Source organism: Condylura cristata, unplaced genomic scaffold (genome assembly GCF_000260355.1).
Source record: "Condylura cristata isolate star-nosed mole 26May11 unplaced genomic scaffold, ConCri1.0 scaffold00007, whole genome shotgun sequence".
Taxonomy (NCBI): Eukaryota; Metazoa; Chordata; class Mammalia; order Eulipotyphla; family Talpidae; genus Condylura; species Condylura cristata.
This window is the reverse complement of record NW_004567108.1, coordinates 36275413-36290127: the sequence shown is the minus strand read 5'-3', so window position 1 is coordinate 36290127 and position 14715 is coordinate 36275413. Positions and strand designations below refer to the sequence as shown.

Here is a 14715-nt window from a genome sequence, read left to right as displayed (position 1 = left end):
ATTACACATATAGGTGAAAACATCCAGTATTTGTCTTTATTTTTCTCAATAATATTGCTTCACATAATCTCCCTGAGTTCCTTTCACTTTGATGGAAATAGCCAAACTTTATCTTTCTTCAATAGCCTAATAGTATTCAAAATCTTTATGGAATCATCTATCAGTGGACACTTAGATTGCTTCCATATCTCAACTACTGTAAAAAAAAAATGCTGCCACAAACATTTGGTACATATAACTCTGCAAACTGATTTTATATTCTTCAGAGAGATAAAAGTGAGACTGCTGGATCATATGAAAGTTCTATTTTCAGGCTTTTTGAGGAAGGTACATATTTCTTTCCCAAATCACAGTACCAATTTATAGGCCCTCCAATGGTATAGAAGGGGGTTTCTCCTTCTCTACCTCCTCGCCAACACATATTAACAGTCTTTTTGGTGTAAACTCTTCCCAGTCCATTATAATTCTGAAGTTTAATCAAATATGAGCCCAGTCAATGTGCATTTTTAGGTTGAATTGTGTGCCCCCAAACATTATGTTGAAAACCTAAGCACCAATACCTGTGAATGTGACCTTATTTGGAAATAGGGTCTTTGCAGATATAACCAAGTTCAGAAAAGGGCAGTACAGAGTCTCATGTCCTTATGAGAAGAGGGTAATTTGGATATAGACACACAGGGAGAAGGCCTGGGAGTGTAGCTGCAACCTAGGAATGCCAAAGATGCTGGTTGCTACTGTAAAAGAAGAAGGGGCAAGGAAAAGATTCTCCCTACAGGTTTCAGAAGCTTGTGGTCATGAGAACACCCTGCTTTTAGACTAATTGCCTCAGACTGTGAGACAATTCATTTCTATTTCATGCCACCTGTTTCGTGGTACTTTAGTCTAGCAGTTCTAGGAAACTAATATATTTTGAACTTAGGTACTAATTTTATTACTTGTTTGTTTTTTTTTTTAAGTTTAATCCTTAGGATTGTCTATCTCTAAGATGTATCAGGAAATAAATACGAAGGGAAAGATAGTTCAAAGCTGGATGACTTAAGTCAAGTCTGATTTCCCAGAAAACTAATCAGTGGTTATAGGGGTTTGTTGTCCCTTTCCTCAGTAGAATGACCACTGAAAATATTTTTAATAAACTGTTAGTGGTGTCTCTCTGTACCCGACAGAGAAGCATGTTCTAGTGTGCATGTCACAAAGGACTTTTATGTTTCTTGAGATCTATAGGCAGTGGACACTGCTGAACAGGAACAAAGCTATGCTTTGTATGAATCAGCTCAAAAGGCTAGCCTGGTGCAGGAGGTGGGAGGCAAACCGGAGGCCCACGTGCTGGAATGGAGGGTGTGCACCTGACTGGGCCAACTATGTGCTGGGGGGCCTCCTCTACAGCACCGTGACTGCCCCTGGCAGTGCCACCTCAGTAGACATGCACTCCGCTCCCTGAACTGTGTTGTGTGCCTGTTGTGTGGGTCAGCAGCTGTTCCTCGAGCAAAGGCTTGCTCCTGAAGAGGCCGCTATTCCTCTAACTCGACAGCCCCTCTGGGTGTGTTAGCATTACCATCTGGGGTTGGACCTTCAGGAGCAGTTCCCAGAGCCTCTGACTTGCATAACTGTGCTGATGGCACATGGCTGACACTGGTGAGCAGAAGGGTGCTACAGGGGCAGTGCGGGGGCCAGCAGGTTCACCAGCTCTGACACCACTGTGAAGTTCTGTTGTTTCAGTTGTCTCCTTAGATGCAAACTAAAATTGATGGGCAAATTAAGCCACATTCTGGAATCCAGGATGAGATGGAACATGTCAGAAAGCCATCAAGGTGCTAATAACAGAGGATTTGGGGTTCAGCATGGCTCTACTAATGAGAACGGGATTCAGAGCCCAATGCTTTAGTTACACTTGGCCTCATTCACCATTGCTAGAAGTGGCCCTAGCAACCCTGGGTTAGTCCCAATACATCGTTCAACCCCAGCTTTTTTTATAGCATCTACCTCAGGAATAAGTAAGGGTCAGATGATCTAATGTATGTGGAACTACAGGCTGTGTGCTATACAGATGACAGTGCAGTGCATAGCCCTGAACACCTGAGGGCCAGGAGTGGAGTCTCACCTGTACCGCAATTTCTGTGTCATGCACCAAGTGAGGAAACCTTTGCAAGGGAGCATAAAGAGAACACATAAGCCAGGTCGACTCTGTTTATATTTAGAGAACCCTTTCAGATCTTTTAAATCATTAGGACCCAAAATTCTTGCTTAAGTAAAAAATGTCAGTTTCCAACCAGGAGGAAAGTAATTCACTTAAACTGAGTTTGTTTATTGTTTCCTTTCAGATATAAAGGGCGAGTCCATATACTGTCCAAGCCCAAGTCACTGGATGCTTTCATAATGAGCCTTTCTAAGTCTGGTTCACACATACTGGCTTGCTTTAAAATAGAATCAGCTACAAGGTAGACCTTCCTGTCTTCTAGAAGGCCAGTGGATTGAAGCCTTCTCTCCTGTACTAGCTTTTTGTGCACACAGCAGGCGCCTCAATGAGCTATGAATTCCAGCTAGTGGTAATGGGGTTGGATTCGCACAAACAGGTGCCTTTAGAGCAAGCAGGCTGAGCTGCCTTTTCACTGGTCTGCCACCTCAGCCTTCTCACACACACTCCCCCCCACCCCCACCCCCATTTCCACTCCAGCCCAGAGTCTGTAGGCCACAGACACTCAGTAAATGTGTATAGATTAAATGTTGCCCTGGCCCAGGAGCTATTTTTAATAACCCTTTAAATAATATGTTCCTTGACTAACCTTTTCTTCCTTATGGGGACCCATGTAAAAGAATCCAGACTTTTCTTAAAGAATCACATAGTTTCTTTATGATTATAGCAAAAGTGATTATTAGTGGTTCATATTTGAAAGTGTTACATGTGAATAATGTGAGGGAGATTGAGAGAGGGTAAAGTAAAGCACCTTTCCAGAAAGAAAATGTATTTCATCCTTCTCCCTTCACCCCGACTATTTCCAGCAGTGTATTTCCATTTGCAGAGTGACTTATGGGACTGTTATAATAAGATTCCAGTGCTGCTGATGGATACTGGAAGACAACGGCAGCATCTTTTTGCAGACCATTCTGGCCATGACAGAAACAGTTCACCACCCAGTGATAGCATCAAACTAATTTGCCTTTCCAAGATTAGACCAAGAAACATCAAAATTAATTTGCTTTCCTGGGATCATACTGAGAGGCAGGGGTATTCATCCTGCCCTGTATTATAAGAATGACAATTGGTAACAAGAGAAGGCCTCTGTGCTTCTTGAATGAACCTTCTTGTTAAGAAAAAAGTTTTCATCTCATCCCAGGTGAGAGTGTTTATTCTGTAAGATATGTTGTCCCAAGTGTGGGTGATGTTCCTTTTTTTTTTCTTGGAAGAAAGTGCACACAAATATGCTGGCATAGCAAAGGTTCTGAGAAGGACTGTATGGCCCCACAACAAAAGATTCAATTCTGCTTAATTTAGTATTTTAGTCAGTCCTTTGTTTAACAGATATATTAAGTTCCTTTTTTCATGGAGTTTATATTTGTGGGCAAAGTCAGATATAATAAACAAACAAACAAAACCATGTAATATGTTGTCAGATGCTGTTAGAGAATAAGAAAAAAAAGCACTGTGGTCAGAGTGTGATGATGTGCAAACACTGTTTTATAATAGAGTCATTTAGGTTTCTGTGTGGAGGTGACATTTAAGAAGAGACCAAAAGAAAGGTGGGCGGAGGGGAGCCAGCTATTATCTAGTAGGAGAGTATTGTAAATAGCGAGAATATCATGTGCAAGGGCCCTGAGGCAGAAGAGTAGTTTGCACATGCTATTCTCTTTTTTCCCTATATGATCTAGACTACTCTCTGTATCTTATTGATGTTTTGGTGAAAGATAATCCCAATAGGCTATATGATAGGACCCAAGGGTGTAGCAGGCTATACCACCTAGGGTTGTATACTTAAACTCAACATTCATACAACAGTGAAATTACTTAGTGACTTATTTCTCAGAATATATCTCTTTTGTTAAACTATGGTATAACTCTTGGAGTAGGGTGGAGTGAGGAGGGTGTGGTGAAAGTGAGACTAGAAAGAGAGTAGGCTAGGTCATATGGGAATAAAGAGGATGGGGAAGGAAGAACCTGAAAGGGAGTGATATTTTTCTGCCATACTTTTGGAAAAGATTTTTCTGGCTGTTATGTTAACAAGAGCCTCTAAGTGGCAAAGGTAAGACCAGGAAGATCAGGGAACCTTGCAGTGTCTGGGTGAGATGAGATGATGACTTGGATGTGGTAATGAGGAGTGGAGTTAGTGGGAAAGGTATTTTCCCATCTTATTTGTCCACAAGGTCTCTTTTTGAGAAATACTCTTTAGAATCTCTCCAAATTTGGAAAATACTTAATCAAATCTTGATATTTTATTAATTATGAAAGTGCTTTTATACCTCCCTCACTGATGCTGATTCATAGTAGGTAATAATACTGGAGAGGTCACACATCAAGAAGTAATGTGGGAAATGGACATTTTAACGTTCTCAAGTATGATTAACTCTGAATTTTATTGTTGTTTGCAGACATGTTAACAGTCAAAAAAGCATTGTAAATTTATTTTTTATTTTATATTTTTTCTGAATCTGACCTGGCTGTCGGTGTACAAATGGGTTCTCACTGTGTGTTTGCTTTTTCTTATTTCATTGTATACTTAGTTCCTACTGTTGCCTTTAATAAATTAAAGCCTTCGTCTCTGCACACTTCTACTTGTATACCTTTTACTTGGTCAAACCTTTTACCTGTTGAAACCCTTAATCCCACATAGAAGCACATAGAAATCTATTTGTTGGATGTTCCACTAAGCGGGAAGCTCATTTTTTTTTTTAAAGATTTTGTTTTTTTTATTTATTCATACAGAACTGGAGTACAGGCCAGAGATGTGGAGGGTGAGAGGATTCACCAGAGACAGAGTAGGGAACAGAACAGGCAGATCCATGAAGTACACTGCTGAGGGGAACAGCGGGCGGGTCAGGAGAGGTCTGCCATGCCATGTGGTCACCTCCGGGGCAGGCGGGGATTGAACTCATGCGGAAGAGACTTAAGCTTCCTAGTGCTGTGCTTCAACCTGCTGCGCCACCAGGGAGGGCCGGGAAGCTCATTTTTTTATGGCAAGGACCTGTGCCTTTAATTTCCACATGCACAGTGCAGTCTAAGATAGCCTGAATGGCACTATTGTATAGATGAAAAATAGCTGTAAGTTGAATGAATGTCCAAGATTGCCTTGGGTGCAAGGATATGAGCTGAAGCAACGCACGGTTCTTTCCTTTAGGAGTCAATTGTCTGGTGGGGTGGATGGATGAGTTCTGACTTCCCTTGAATAATATCTGTTCTCATACCTGGGTGGAATATTCAGTAGCTCACTTGACAGGATTTTTTTTTGTCCCCCAGTATCTAGCTTATAAACCCAATTACTTAGCTTTAAAATCCATAATTGATGCATTTCCTTGGACCAAGAACTTAAAGGAGAGACACTACAAAGAAAGGAGGAGAACTTTAGGAACTCCTTAGTCATTCTTTATGTTCTCCACGATTTAGTAGAGCAGCCCTTTCACCCAGTGACATGAAAGAACATTTGTTGGAAGTAGAGGGCACCCATTTTCCAGAGGCTACCTCCATCTTCTCCTTCTGTGCTATCTTTCCTAATCAAATTGGTACTTCTAGTAGGTACTTCCTTAGACACACACACACACACACACACACACACACACACACACACACACACCTGGCTTGTGAAACTGGAGATCTGCTTTGAATGGTGCTTTCTCAGCAATCAGTTGTATTTTGTACCAAGAGATCCCTGGACAGAATGTGGAACACTGAGGCCAATTCTTGCTCTGTAGAGCTTGCTGGGGACTTGCCCACCACTGAAACATCTTGGCTTCAATGCTGCACCTGCACTCAGCCAGTTGAAGCAGGTTGGAGGTGGTAAGGGCTGTCTCTGTTGCCTCCCTTCTAGGCCACAGGCTTTGGGAACACTGAGTAGAGCATCCCCTGGGGGGGGATCACACCCTGGAGTATTATCACAAGTTCCTCTGAGGTGCTAACGTAAACAAAGGCAGCTGCTTTTGTAGCTAGCACCCAGAGAGACTTGCAAAAGGAAATATTTGCTAAGTAAAACACAGGCAAGCAGAAAGAAGAGATGTCATTTGCAGGCATTAAGGGGAGAACAGTACAAGAGTGGGAGTGGGGTTCTGTTCCCTGCTCCTGTGTGAGTCCAAGGAATAAGGGAGGTCCTGGAGAAAGAGCATTGCTGTTGTTGATGCAATAAGAATGAGGCCAACTTGATAAATCTGGCTGTGCTTTTAAATAACATTAAAACTCTGCAAGTATGCTAATCACATTGCCTGATTCACAAAAGACAGGCAGACAAATAGACGTTCTTCTTGCAGCTTTCCTTGCAGCTTAACCTCAGGGTGTATCTCAGCAACAGCCATAAACATCTGGATGACTCTTTTCTGAAAGCCAGCGAAAACCTCCTGACACCTATCCTGTGCTCCTGGCTGGCAAGGAGCAGGCCAGCCTGCCCTTAATTGCCATTTAGCCTTTCCTGAAGAAGAAACTGCTGGAAGATGAATTTTACCTATAAATTACATTTTTTAATTCTTTAATTTCAAGTAAACAAGCATTCCCTGAGTAGGTTCCAGGTACCCAGTGTTGCCTCTTAATGTGATTTGCATCCCAACCCTCAGTCTCCCTGCATCCCTCCCCCCTCAGCATTTTGACTTCCCACTTTATAGATAAGTCTGTTGAGAACTGAAGAAACACCACAAATAACTAGTGTCTTGTCACAAAGCTGGTGAACAGCAAAGGCAGCATCAAAACCCAGGTTGTGTGTGCATCATCAACAAGGACAATGTCTGTCTACTCGTGGTCGTTTTGACGTCTTAGACACCTGTTTGCTCCGGAAGTTGTGGAATTTCTGTGCAAGTTTAGGGATGAGTGTGTATTCCACTGTGGTGGTGTATGTATTACCTGATTCTTTGACATTTCCATCTTTGGATCCGGAGTAATTCCCTGACATCTGTGTTTGACAGACTCCACAGCCAACTATTTATTTTTTAAAAAATATTTATTTATTCATACAGAACTGGGGTACAGGCCAGAGATGCGGAGGGTCAGAAGATTCACCAGGGACAGAGCAGGGAGCAGAACAGACAGATCTACGAAGTACACTAATGAGGGGAGCAGCAGGCGGGTCAGGAGAGGTCTGCCACGCCATGTGGATCTCCTCCAGGGCAGGCGTGGATCCAACTCATGCAGAAGTGGCTTAAGCTTCTTAGTGCAGTGCTTTAACCTGATGTGCCACCAGGGAGGACCCCAACTATTTTTTTAAAGACTTATTTATTTATTTATGCTTACAGAACTTGGAGTACAGGCCAGATGTGTGGGGGTGAGAGGGTTCACCAGAGACAGAATATGGAGCAGAACAGGCAGATCTACTGAAATACACTGCTGAAGGGAGCAGGGGGCGGGTCAGGAGAGGTCTGCCATGCCATGTGGGTCACCTCTCTGGCTGGGGATCAAACTTGTGCTACAGTAGCAGAGGATGGCTTCAGAGTACTGTGCTTTAACCCATTGTGCCATCAGGGAGGGCCCACAAGGGATAGTTTCTAAGTGTAATTTTTACCCTATCTTTACTGAAGAGCACAAATGTAAACATTTCCATCACAGAGAATATTAGGGTGCCGCGCTGCTCTTACTTCTGGCCTCCACCTTAGTTTTATTTGTATCAGTAATTTTTGCTACTATGTGAAATATATGCTTATTTGCTTATTTGTTTTGTTACCTGTATGGCCACTAGAAAGAAAGCTTTATGCAGTCAGGGACTTTATGTATCTTGCTCAATCTCTTTTTTTTTCAGTTCTTAGAAGAGCATGTGGTACACCTAATAGGTGATTAAGGTTATTAGTAAATATTGGAGTGAATGACTGCATTTTTGGAGACTCTCTCTTTACCCCAGGAGAGAAAGTAGAATTTCTGAGTGAAATCCTTGGTCTTTGTGCCAGCCCAAAAGTGCCATTGTATTAACCTCTGTGTTTCTGGGAAGGAACTCAGCTCCTGGCTTTGTTTCTCTTGGAGTTTCCATCACATGATTCAATCAGTCTCAGTAGTAGAATTGGCCACATTCATGCCGAGGGCCACATAACAGATGGTCCCTTGCAAATCTGGTGGCTTTCAGTCTTTGGTCACTTAATGCAAGAGACTAGCTCACTGTATTTTAGAGTAGGAATTGTGTATGACAGTTTTTGTGACTAATTATGCTTAACAATGCAGATTGTTTGATGTTCCTCAAGTGGCTGGTTTCTCTAGGAGGTGATAGGGTCCTGCTAAAACTCCTTGGGGATAGGAGTCCAGTAACATTATGTTCTTCCTAGGCTGAGCTGGACACTCTGAATAGGCTCCCACTCTCCTTGAAAAATTGGACCTTTAAACATTTCATGGAGAAGAGACTAGTTCTACAGAGGAGTCTGGAGAGTAGCAATGATGGAGAATGACCTTTTCGCCTTAATGTCATCTATAAACAAGGATGGGCCTGACATTGGTGCACTTAAACCACCACAGGAGACAGCTCAATAGACAAGAGAAGGATGAGTTACCATGACGTCAGCATGAATTAAAAAGACACAGGGACAATCAGTGAGACAGAAACCCAGTGATGAGGCAAAGGAGACTGCTGACGCTGGCACCCAAGGCCGCAGCAGCCACCCTGACTGGCAGAGGGGCCAGGTGGGAGGGGGCACATGTGTGGTAGAGGCAGAGCTGGGAAGGCAGAGACAAAGCTGGAGTCCTTACCGGGAATTGCATGTGACTTATGGTCCTTGCTGTAGGAAGGCTGGAGGGGGTGGTTTCTAAAAGGCCAATCCCCCCTGAATAAATGCAGATTCTAAGTCAATGATTATCAAAGGAAATCATTTGATGAACTCTACCAGTGTCCTCACACTCCCTGATTTACAAGGCGAAAATATTTATTGTCAGTTTTGGGTGACTTATGAGTCTGTCATCATTGATTGGAAAGAGATCCTATGAAAATAGAGGGGAAATGTGATTAAAGATATATTTGATTACTATATATACAAATACAAATATCTTCATATGCATATATAGTCATATGTGGCTTGATATTGTAACATAGGCTGCTTTGCCTGCTTTGTTTTTTTCAAAGTGAGGAAATAGGTCAGAAAGATTCTTATAATAGTCCTGTTTGACCTTTGCCAATGTGTATATTGCTATTCTCAATCAGGGTATTTCCTCTAGCACTTTCTAAATATATATATATATATATATATATATATATATATTCTAAATATATATATTCTAAATATATATATATATATTTTAAAGATTTATTTGTGCAGACAGAGTGGGGAGCAGAATAGGCAGATCGACGAAGTACACTGCTGAGGGGAGCAGCGGGTGGGTCAGGAGAGGTCTGCCACGCCATGTGGTCACCTCCGGGGCAGGCGGGAATCGAACTCATGCGGAAGTGGCTTAGGCTTCTTAGTGCAGTGCTTTAACCCGCTGTGCCACCAGGGAGGGCCCATATTGGACATACTTTTAGAAGTGCAAGCTGTCCTGTTTTGTTCTCAGGAAATATTTAGACATCCTATGGAGATAGTTACTTAAAAGAAGAACAATAATAACAACAGTCAAAGCCCTAAATACTCCTATGCTGTTCACCCTTAAGCAAGGAGCCAGTATGTGGGTATATGTGTTCCGTGACATCAGGAAAGAAAAAATGCTAGTTATTGTGCCTTGGTCAGAGAGACTGAGAAAATGACACAGAAAGCGTATAACACCTTTGCTGTTTTTCTTCTCTTGTAGATCCATTTTGAAGCCAAGGTGGATGTTTTCAGGGCTGAACCACTGACCAGAGTTGTGCATAATTCTTGTGTTTTCCTTGGCCATCAGTTGAGAGAAAATGGAAGACACTTACAAGGATAGGACTTCATTGATGAAGGGCGCCAAGGACATAGCCAAAGAGGTGAAGAAGCAAACTGTCAAGAAGGTGAATCAAGCAGTGGACAGAGCCCAGGATGAATACACCCAGAGGTCTTACCATCGGTTCCAAGATGAAGAAGAGGATGATGACTATTACCCGCCTGGAGAGACCTATGATGGCGAGGCCCGTGATGATGAAGGCTCCAGTGAAGCTACTGAGGGTCATGACGAAGATGATGAAATCTATGAAGGGGAATATCAGGGAATTCCCAGTACAAACCAAGGGAAGGACAGCATCGTGTCAGTGGGGCAGCCCAAGAGCAATGAATACAAGGACCGACGGGACCTAGAATCAGAGAGGAAAGCTGATGAGGAAGAACTAGCCCAGCAGTATGAGCTGATCATCCAAGAATGTGGCCATGGCCGTTTTCAGTGGGCTCTCTTCTTTGTGCTGGGCATGGCCCTGATGGCGGATGGCGTGGAGGTGTTTGTCGTTGGCTTTGTATTGCCCAGCGCAGAGACAGACCTGTGCATACCAAATTCAGGATCCGGATGGCTAGGTAGGTGCATCATATCAGTGAGACAAGTTCTGAAAGTGGTTTGTTTGTTGTACACACTTAACAAATAGAATAGCTGCTTTTCATCTAAGGTGTTGCATGTTTTCAAACACTGTGAAAAATGTTAAATATACAGAAGTCAAAAGTTGTAAGTTAATGCCCCATGTGTAGCCACAACCTAGATTCTATAGTTAACTTCTACTATACTTTTTATCACCTATCTATTTATCCATTCATCAATCCAACTTATTTTTTTCAAAGTTAGAGCTATGTACTTTAACTTATACTCTCATAGGTATTGCATCAGTTTCTCCTTTATTAACTTTGTTAACCCTGATTAATATGCCCCTTGAACTTAAGAAAGTTATTATATGTGTATGTATACATATATACATATACATATACAAATACTTATACATATACATATACACATGTTTATAAAAAACTTATTTGATACTTTAAATGTATAGATACCAATTCCATAAAACTGACAAATGGAGTTTCAAGTACAAACTTTCAAATTGTAAGCAAAATATTATCCTTAAATACTTATGCTTATGGCTTAAATATTATTGAAATCCTGCTCATTGTTATTTTTCCTATAATCTGTGTGCATGTTGTCTTGTTTTTCTCCTTCAGTGAGATTTATCCATTGAACATTTTCTGGTTGACTTTTTCTCTGTCTTTTTCAAAACTCATACCTTTGTGCCTAAAGTAGGAAACCTCACTTCTTCATCTGATTATAAAGCTATTTTAAATCATATTACTGTTTAAATTATCTATTAGAAATAATATGACCTCTCTAGAATATGTAGAGAGCAGATTGAATTTTTATTTTTCAGTTGCCTTGCACTCAATTTTCTTATTACTACAAAGTTGTCATTAACACTCCCGTGTATTTCCCTTGTGCAGGGAAAATCAGAAGGCTGAGACTGGAGCCCACTGAGGGATCCCCACCACTTAAGAGTTCACTTTAAATATGTGCTTTAGTCATAAGGACTTTTGAACCTCTCTCGCTAAGCACGCCTTAGAGAATATCTTCATGTATTTCAGAGTCTGTGAAAGATTAAGTATACTTGGTATCTCTATTTCCAAGGGACCTTCTTAAATGACAGCTTGAAAAAAAAAGTATATAACTCCTTTTGTGGGAGCCTAGTAACTTTGTTATGTTATAATCATTGATGCTGAGTCAGTTTCTGTGTGGAAAAAAAAAAAGTCCTGGATAGTATTTCTTGAACTGCACTGTGAAAACCAGTTGTGGATGAGAAAATCACTGCTTCTTACTCCTTTAAAACTTGTTTCTTTTGTATGACCTACAGCTAGCCTTCGTTTCTTTTTTGTTTTGTTTTGTTTTGTTTTTTGCTGACTAAGAGATGGAGCCATGAAAGCAGGCAGTGAGGAATGGGGTTGGGGGTGAGGGTATATTTTGCTTGCTTTTGCTGGTAGACTCATCTGTGCGATAACCTGTCTGAAAGTGCAGACCGTAGTTCAGAGGAGGCGCCTGAGCCACTTGTCAGATTGCTCCTTGAAGCAGGTCTGTCCTGCAGCTAGCTCAGTGTTTGGTTTTCCCTTTCCTTGCAGCAGGCTGATCAAGTGTACTCCTGTAAGTGAAGGTATCACATATTTCTCAAGCTCTTGCTAAAGGACTATATCAGCAGGATGTTTTATAGAAATATATCCAGACACATATCTAATAATTGCAGACTTAAGTTATAGTAAAAGTTTTGCATTTAGTAAAAGTGGTAATCTCAGCTTTTATGTTGGGAACATTTCAGAAAAATCTAAGCAAGGCATACCAGTGTGTGTTTATCTTCTTGATACCAAATGGGAACAGAGTACCACACATGATTCTCTTATCATTCTGTCCCGGAACCTATAAGCCCCAGTGTTACACCCACCCAGTGGCATTCAGAAGTGTAGATAATGCTGTGGAACAGTCGGATCACAGATACTTTCATCTCTCCATAATGTGGCTGGGCTTAGTGAATTAAAAATGTGTCCCCAGGAGTGTATAGTTTCACTCAGTGTTGGGAGTCTCCAACAGAAGTATTTTAATGGTTTCATAACTGTGCTTTCCAGAATTTCATTTCAATTATTTTGCCATTGTAATTTCACTTATAATTGCATTCTAACGGACTCTTTTTTAGACAAGCATTTAAATTGTTTTGCCATTTTCGTTTCATCAAATAATAGCTTTGTAATACAATTACCATACTAAGTCATAGCAATGGATCAAAAAGCAAGAAAGAAGGATGCATGACCCATGTTTGGTGGCATTTTGAGGATACAGATTTGCAAAATAATTTCTCACTTGTTACAAAGCATTGTGTCATTTTCCTCCAGGAAGACTAGGAACAAAAAAGAAAAAAAATGTGAGCAGATTAATGTTTTAATTATTGGGAGATAGATCTTTTGTGTTTGCTAGAAGGTTGAATTGAAGGTAGCTAAGGGCGTATTGTGTGTGCACGCATGTGTGTCTGTGCGCATATATAACATTGTTATTTGTTCTGGGAAGAAGTTAAATATTTAATTATCTAATGAGCTACTCTTTGGGGGCATAAATGCAATCACTTTAAGATAATTCATTTTCTATTTCCAAAGTCTATTTATTGAGCACTTTTATTGTGAGGCACAGTGTTACCAAGGGGATAATAACGGAAAATAAAGACAAAATTTATGTATCCAAGGAAGTCAGAGTCTAGTATGGAAAAGTCATAATTACTTGCATAAGGAAGTAAGTAAGAGACATGTAAGTAGGCTGCACCCCGGGCCCTCTGAAGGGGCAGAGACCTGACTAAGGATTTGAGAGCTGTGCCAGAAACTGTCTCCAGGATTTGGTCATTGATCAGAGAGGGAAGGGAGTGATTAACAAAAGGAAGGCAGACATCTCCACTGTTTGGGAGTCAGCTCACTTATGATAAAACTACCGATGACCTGAATCAGACAGAGGCTAGTTTTCTCTGAGCAATGTTTTATGAAACTGATGGTGAAGAAGACAGCATTGTCCATCCTGGAGAAGATACCAGAGGTGGAGGAGTATCCATGAGAGGAGGAAGTCTGGACATTGCTAGAAGAATGATTTTTCCATACTAGACTCTGACTTCCTTGGATACATCAGTACTGAATTTCTATTCCTAACTTAGTTTATGTAACATTATCTTATGCAGTTCCATCCGTGCTGTGGCAAATGGCAAGAGTTCATCATTTTATTGCTGAGTAGTCTATTGTGTGTATGTATACACAGTACATTGCTCTGACTTACTGCTCTGTCCTTGGGTACTTTGTATATGTCTATACCTTAGCTATTGTAAGTAGGGAAATGACTATAGAAACATATATTCTTTCAAATTAGTGTTTTGGTATTCTTAGTGTTGTAGTATTGTTACCTAAGAGTAGAATTGCTGGGTCAGAAGATAGATCCATTTTTAGTATTTTGAGAAACCTCCATGGTGTTTTTGGATGTGACATTTAAACAAGGTTTTGGTGAATGAAATAAGGCAGATAAGAGAGAGAATGGCATTCCATAAAGATGTTAATGTTGTATAAGAGTCTGTGTTATAGGGAATTATGGGATGTGATCATAGCAAAGGGTTGGGTTGGGACGACAAGTCAATGGATGGATTTGGGCTTTACCTTATGTATACAAGAATGGTGCCATCATTTCTGTGTTCAGCAAGCCACCTCTGGTAGAAGTGTGGAAAATGAATTGGATGAAAGACTTAAAAAGTCAAACAAACGTAGAACCAAAGTTTCTGCCTCTTCTTAGATGTGATGTTTTTCAGGTATTTGAATTATTCTCTCATTTTTCATGTCTGTTCATAGAAATAAGAATTCTCAACTAGATAGGGAGAATTAAATGAAAGGATATATGTATAACTTTTAGCAAAGTATCTCATAAGTGGGAACTACTACTGAGAGCAATTATAATAATTATTATAGGTATAAATGTTAATTAACTAGGAGGCTTATGTAAAATCTCAGAAAAAATTATTGGAATCCTGGTCCTGAATGAAATAACAATACAGAGTAAGAATTAGGAAACTTTTATAAAAGAGAAATGGAAAAGTTTGGTGTATAAAAAAATACTAAATTGGCCTTCCCTGGTGGCACTGTGAGTTAAAGCACAGCAATAAGAAACTAAAGCCACTTCAGCATGAGTTC

At 40.7% G+C, this 14715-nt stretch overlaps 1 protein-coding gene across 1 annotated transcript in view; it reads left to right on the top strand.

Moving 5' to 3' along the window:
• SV2C (synaptic vesicle glycoprotein 2C) overlaps nt 1-14715 on the top strand; it is a 160584-nt gene that overhangs the window by 27472 nt on the left and 118397 nt on the right. The window contains exon 2 of the mRNA XM_004678199.2: nt 9881-10557. Coding sequence (XP_004678256.1) covers nt 9978-10557 — 580 coding nt within the window. The 5' untranslated portion in view covers nt 9881-9977. The remainder of the gene's footprint in view (nt 1-9880; nt 10558-14715) is intronic.